At 40.8% G+C, this 7,000-nt stretch overlaps 1 protein-coding gene across 1 annotated transcript; it reads left to right on the top strand.

Annotated features, from left to right (window-relative positions):
- Nucleotides 1–716: 716 nt before the first annotated feature.
- Nucleotides 717–4,093, top strand: LOC123254460 (sodium-dependent phosphate transport protein 2B-like; the record flags this gene model as incomplete). The annotated part of the gene is made up of 3 exons (XM_044683479.1): nucleotides 717–833; nucleotides 959–1,083; nucleotides 3,435–4,093. Coding segments are annotated over 3 exons (881 nt in total), but the record flags the coding sequence as incomplete, so codon positions are not given.
- Nucleotides 4,094–7,000: the final 2,907 nt, after the last annotated feature.

Here is a 7,000-nt window from a genome sequence, read left to right as displayed (position 1 = left end):
ACTCTGCATCAATTCCTGGAGGTCATTCCAGTTCACATGGAATTCCTCCAGTTCATTATTCTTGAGAATATTCTTGAACTCACCAGAAGGCTCCCTGCTCTTGTGCCCTGAATGAGAAGGAACCATTCCAGGAGATCTCTTAAAAAATACTCTAACTTTCTGTTTTAGAAAGGATACAGATATTGTTTTTAAGGCAGAAGAATGGTAAGGTTTAGGCAATTGGGATTAAGTGACATCCCTAGGGGCACCCACCTAAGAAGTATCTGAGACTATATTTGAACCTAGATCTGTCTCTCTAGCTGTTGAACCACTTAGCTTTTCTGGCTCTGAATAACATTTAAAAATAGAGTTAGACATAATCTGCCACCCTGCATTGGGAGAGGGAGTTCCTTCACCTAAGAGGGCATTTTTAGAATTCCTACTATGTGCTAAACACTGTGCTTAGCACTTTTTACAAACATTATCTTTTTTAAGCAAAGAAGAGTATAAAAATAGTTTTTGAGATGTTGATAGAGATCTCTTGAGAGCTCCCCCAGGCACTTGCTATTCCATTGCTTTTAATTGCCTTTGGAACTTCTTTTGTTCCAGGATTTGGAAGGTGTTTTTAGTAAAAGAACTGTTTTTTTGGATCTCCTTTAGAATGATCTATTGCATCAGATGTGAAATGATGATCTGGACAGTTCTGGAAATGGTGCCTCTTTCTTCCTGTTTTTCAGATTTCCCCTTCCCGTTTACCTGGCTGGCAGGCTACCTTGCCATTCTTGTTGGAGCTGGGATGACCTTTATTGTGCAGAGTAGCTCTGTGTTCACCTCTGCAATCACTCCACTGGTTGGTAAGTCTTCCCTTTCCTCTGTTTCTCTTTTTACATGTACGTTTCTCCATTTTTACATTTGGTCTTGCCATCTATGATCATTCTCTCCCAGAAAGGAATCCAATGTCTTTTTTTTCCCCCATCAGGCATCGGTGTGATCAGCCTCGAGAGAGCTTACCCTTTAACGTTGGGCTCCAACATTGGCACCACCACCACTGCCATCTTGGCTGCATTAGCTAGCCCTGGAAATACTTTACAAAATTCACTCCAGGTCAGGATAAACAATTGTGACTTATTACCTCTCAGTTAATCTCTTTGTTCTTTGTTGTTCTTGTTGTTCCAAGTATTTTTATTTTTAATTGATATTTTTAAATAAATCCACTCATCGTTTCTTACAGAGCAGTAGTATTCCATCATAAGTATGTACCACAATTTATGTAGCCATTCCCCAATTGATGAACAGCCCCTTGATTTCTAGTTCTTTTCCATCACAAAAAGAAGCTCTCTGTTCTTAACCTACTACTAAATCTTCCCTCAAATCACACCCTGATTTCTTTATCATATGCTTCATATCCCAAGGGGATATATATTACTCCTGAGGTCACACCTACATCAGAATGGTGATCTGTAGACTAGAAAACCGCCCTACCTCTTGTTCTCAGAAGCTGAACTTCCTTAAGAGTGACCAAATATCTCTAGCTTGTGTCTATAATAAACAAATTTGGATGGTGAAAAGTCTAAACTCCCCATCCTTTATCTTGTGCCCTCCTATCAGTCAGAAAAAGGTCATAGGGTAAGAAGAGCTCCTGACTTTGAGTCCTAGCTCTGTTCTTTGGTAGATGATGGGGTATAGATCAATTTTTTGCATTTAGAGAGATGAAGGTTGGTTTCACGGAGGGAAGAGAAGCCTCTTCCTTGAAGGATGCTTAAGATATATTTGGGCAAAGAGCAGAAAGAAAAGCATTCTGAGAGGGGGAAGGATGTGAACAAACGTCCCAGTGAGTGTCAAGTCAACAAGCACCTCCGAAGAACCAGTTTCACTAGAATAATTGGCAGTGACAGTAATAATAGTACTTTTATAGATACCATCTCATTTAAGTCATAGGAGGTAACACTTGAAAAGGCAGGTGAGGATTAAGTTCTAGAGGACCTTGAACACTGAAGCAAGGATCTTAGTTCTTATCCTTCAAACACTGGGAAGACAACAAGTATTTTATTTAAGGGTAGGATGTTCTCAGAGTTGGTTTTTTTTGTTGTTGTTGTTTCATAAGCACTTTTTTTTACTTGGCAAAAAGACAAAATATTGATGAAAACATGGGGAAATATCTTGTTCAACAACATCAATAATTTTGAAAATTGAAACATAATAATGTTAGTTGCAATTAATAAGTTATAAGGAACAATTTAGTTCTAAAATCAGAGTTTTGATTTAGGAAATGTGTGTGTGTGTGTGTGTGTGTAGGATGCCAAGAGACCAACCAAGAGGAGACTTTTGGAATAGCCATAGGATCATAGATCTAAAGCTGGAAGGAACTGCAGAAAGCATTCAGTCCAATCCACCATTATTTTTATAGATGAGGACATTGAGATTAAGTGACTTGCCCAAAGTCACACAAATAATACTAATCAGAGGAAAAGCAGTATCATTTCCCACCATTCTACAAGACCAAGTAACAAAAAATGAAGATGTAATGGTAGGGAGGAAAGGAAGGAAAGAAAACAAGAGATGCTGCAGAAGGATTTAGAGAGTGATCACATGTAAGGCAAGGCGGAAGCAAGGGTCAAGGTTGAGATTTGCAGCCTAGACGAGGGCAGGATGGTATTGCCCTTAATCTTCTTCTGTGTAACTATTGCCTTAGTATTCTCCTATCTTTTCCTCTTCTTCCCCTTCTTTACCTGGGAAAGGAGACCAATTGTACCTGCTGGTCTATGGGCAGGCCATGTAATGCCTAGTTAGGAGATAGGTGACAAAGGAGTATGGTTTGATTCAAAGCATGATGAAACAATGAAATTAATTTTGTAAAACAATGAATTCTAAAACTGATTTTGAAAATAATCACAATATAAGTCTCATTGGTTCTGGAATGCAATAATTTTAAAATTAATTTTATTGCTCTAACTCACTGGCACTTAATTTCATTTGGAACAATATTTTTAATTAACTAAATTGTTTCTGAAATCACTGTTTTGGAACTTGGCAAAAATGGCTTTAAATATCAACTTTGTTTTGTTTGTAAGCTAGGAATTAAGCTATTCACTACGTTTAGCTCATTCCTGAATGTCCATTTCCAAAGAGACTAATTTTCATAGGATTTAGAGTTAGAAGGGGTCTTTGAGATCCTCTAGTCATCTTTTTATAGAAAAGAAAAATGTTTTGCTGAAGGCCAAAATCATACAAATAGTAAGTGAACCAGAATTCAGAGGAGCAGAATGTGAGCCTCTTTTTGGGGCAGGGACCTTTTCCCTTTACATAGCCCCAGCATCTAGCATAGTGCCTTGCTTATTGTAGGCAGTTAATAAGTGCTTTTTTTCTTTTTATTTTTTAAACCCTTACCTTCTGCCTTAGACTCCCAGCCTGTGCTAGTTGTTTTTTCATCTTGTTTTTAATCCTTTTGATTTCAGATTGCCCTGTGCCATTTCTTCTTCAACATCTCTGGCATCCTTCTGTGGTACCCAGTCCCATTCACACGCCTGCCAATACGCCTAGCCAAGGGCCTGGGAGATATCACAGCCACCTACCGTTGGTTCGCCATTTTCTACCTGATCTTCTGCTTTTTCTTAACTCCACTGGCTATATTTGGCCTCTCCCTCGCAGGCTGGCCTGTGTTGGTGGGTGTAGGGGCACCCATTCTTTTGTTGTTGCTCTTAGTGTTGGTGATGCGGGTCCTCCAAGCCCGCTGCCCTCAAATTCTCCCTAAGAAGCTTCAAAACTGGCACTTCTTGCCCTTGTGGATGCGATCCCTGAAGCCCTGGGACGGGATAGTGTCTCTGCTCACTGGTAACTGCTGCCAGCTCCCTTGTTGCTGGTGTTGCCGTGCCTGCTGCCGGGTCTGCTGCCTGCTGTGTGGATGCCCCCCGTGCTGTCGCTGCAGTAAGTGCTGTGATCTGCTTGAAGAAGAGGAAAATGTAAAGGAAATCCCCATCAAGGTCTCTGAGGTGTATGAAAATGCCATGGTCATAACTAAGGAGCTCCATCCTGGGTCCAAGACATGGGAAGATGGCCAAGACGTAAAGACCTACTCCAACATCACAGCTTTATAGTGGGACAGTGAACGAGAGAAGAAGACAAAAGATGGATTATTTCTTGTTCTATATGCCCTTCCTCCTTTGAAGTGGAAGAGGGTGGGGGCAAACAGTTAGCTATCCATGAGAAAAATGAAGCCCAGAACAATTGCTACCCCTACCCTAGAACCCAAAGTATTGGCAGAAACAGGGATCACAATCCCACCCTTACCAGGGCCATAATTCTCTTTCACATAGTTTCTGGCTTGGTGAGAAAGCCTGAGACAACAGAGAATCCCATAGGGATTATGAAACCTGATGAGGCCAGATATTTTTACTTTATCCAGAAAAACCAAAGCTACTGACCATCAGGACTTGTTTTAAAGCCCTAAACATTTTTTTTTTTTGAAGGAAAAAGTCCAAGGAAAGAGTTCCATTGCTCCAATAGACTTAGTTCTACTTTAATTTTTAAATTAGTATGAGTTTAGTTGCTGAGGCACATTGGCTTTTCCCAAAAAAGACCTGATTGTCCATTGCTCCAATAGAATTAGGTCTACTTTAATTTTTAAATAAGTATGAGTCTAGTTGCTGAGACACATTGGCTTTTCCCAAAAAAGACCTGATTGTGAATAGGAAATCAATACTTCCCTGGCCCAACAAAGCTGAGAGAGAGGGTATTCCTGGGTAAGGAAAATGCCCACGAGTGACCCGTACCGCCCAGCCCAGCCTGATTAAGTCCCATGTTCATCCATTCTTGGCCACATGGAACCTTGGAGAAAGGGGAAGGTGGAGAACTGAGTTTTATCTGTAGTAAGCCAGGTGGACACCCTTCCCATGCCCAGGAGAAACTGGTGTGGGTTAGCAGCGTGTGCTGCGGTGCTCTCTGGAACGGCTAGGCATGCACGTTTGGGTTGCTTCCAAAGGCTGATGACCATGATGGCCATTACTAAAGATAAATCCTAGTGAGGTATCTCACTGTCTGTGATTATGCCCCATGTCCTGGTCTTCCTCCCTTACAGTGTCCACAGGTTCTCCTGGGCAGTCTGCAGCTCAATTATGAGAACATCCATAAGGGATTTCTGAAGGATAGTCATTAAATTAAATGGTTGCAGATGTAGTTTTGGATATCATACTAGTGGAAGGATCTGAAGGTGGTTATTCCTGGGACAGTTAGCCCTTTAGTTGTTCATTGGTCAACAGCTTCTTTTGGGGACTTTGTCTTCTGCCATGGGGTCATTTTAAATGTGCAATGTTTCAGAAAGCCAGGTGCATACAGGGGTCAAACCAAGAACTAGCCTCATTCAGAGAGTCTAATTGTCTCAGATGTCACGAGGAGGTTGGGCAGGTTGAGGCAAACTTTCTGTGGGGAGGAAAGATCAGTTCCTCTGTCCCTCTTAGAGGCCTGCCAGCCTCTTTGCCCCTAGTTGTGAGGGATGGCTTAGATATTTTGGGATGTAAGCTTTTCTTTCTGCCATCCTGAGTAATTTGCTAGCTTCTCATGATGTTTATTTTGCCTTTACTTGAAGGGAGAGTAGAATAAACTAAGCTGTCTGCAGGATCAAAGGACCATTTTCTCAGGTCCTTTCCACCTTGGACCTTCCAAAAAGCCCAGGACACCTCACCCTTTAAAGGGGTTCTTGAGGGATTCTCAGATGAATGGCCTTGCTGTAAGCCCTTCTTCTTTCTGGGTCCTTGCATCTCTAACCCTTCCATAGAAGGGAAAACCTGCCAAGCCTGTTGAGAGGAGCTAGACTGGCAGGTGGCCATGCCCTAGGCAAAATGTACATTTTAAAAACATAACCCTTCTCAGATAGACTGTAGCCAGTTTTTTTCTGCATCCTCAAAGGATGCTAGTCTGGCCAGAAAAAAAGTACCTTGTCAACTTTTAGCTTCAAGGTGATCTGTTAAAGAGAAATCTGGAACCTCTTTCCAAATTTTCTTTCACTTATCAGGAATGAATTTTGTCCATTTCCATTTCCTGTTCTCTTTGGCCCTTACAATCCTGTTTGTAAAAAAAAAAAAAAAAGGCTAATTGGTCATGAGCATGTGACTATAAAGGCTTGAGCCAGTCAGCTTTTCCAGAGGGTAATCCAGTAGGATGAACTGCCTGCTCAACCTTGGTTCCAAAGCCACTTTTGATATGTGTGTATGGGCACGTGGGTGGGGTGAGGGAGTCGGATCATTCCAGCAGCTCAGATGCCCTCTTTTTGCCTTTCATGTGGCCTCTCTTAAGAGAGAACAATCCTTGCTTGCCTTTCTATGAGCCACATCCATCTCTTTGCTCTAACTGACCTTGTCCAATATTCCCTCCTCATCCCACCTAACTAGGCTCTGAATTTCCCAAGTCTAAAGAGAATGTTGGAAAGGGGAATTATAATTGAGGAGGAACCAGCAGCCCATTCCTCAAATCCCAGGCCACTCCATTTGGCATCATATTGAGCCTTCACCTGACCTTCCCCTGTGTACATAACTCTTCCTCTTCCTCGGCCGATACAGCCTATATGTATAGTTACTGAGTTGTACAGCTTTTTCATGTTATATAGAAAATAATCTATATGATTCTGGTTTTATATTGTTCGCCTTGGGAAATAAGAAAATGTTTATCAATGAAATATATATATTTATATACATATAAAAAGCCTATATGAGCAAGAACATTTGTATATTTTGTAGTATCTTTTAAACTTGTCCACGCCACACTGTAAATACAGAAGTTAAGCACCTCATTGGTCCCCTTTGCACTTTGTATGCATTTTTCTAGTTGAAATATTCATGTGATCTGTGTATATAATGTGATTTTCATATTTTTGGAAAGGAAGAAACAATAAAAGATATTCAAACACAAAAGGGGTGCATTTTGAAAACTAGGGAATGGGTTATTTTGACTTATATTTTCTTCTTATCCTTAAGAATTCTTCAAGATAAGAAGAAAATATAAGTTAAGAATTTAAGAATTCTTTTTTTTT

Source organism: Gracilinanus agilis, unplaced genomic scaffold (assembly GCF_016433145.1).
Source record: "Gracilinanus agilis isolate LMUSP501 unplaced genomic scaffold, AgileGrace unplaced_scaffold22648, whole genome shotgun sequence".
In the NCBI taxonomy this organism is placed as follows: domain Eukaryota; kingdom Metazoa; phylum Chordata; class Mammalia; order Didelphimorphia; family Didelphidae; genus Gracilinanus; species Gracilinanus agilis.
The sequence above is the reverse complement of the archived record's forward strand: the minus strand, read 5'-3'. Positions and strand labels throughout refer to the sequence as shown.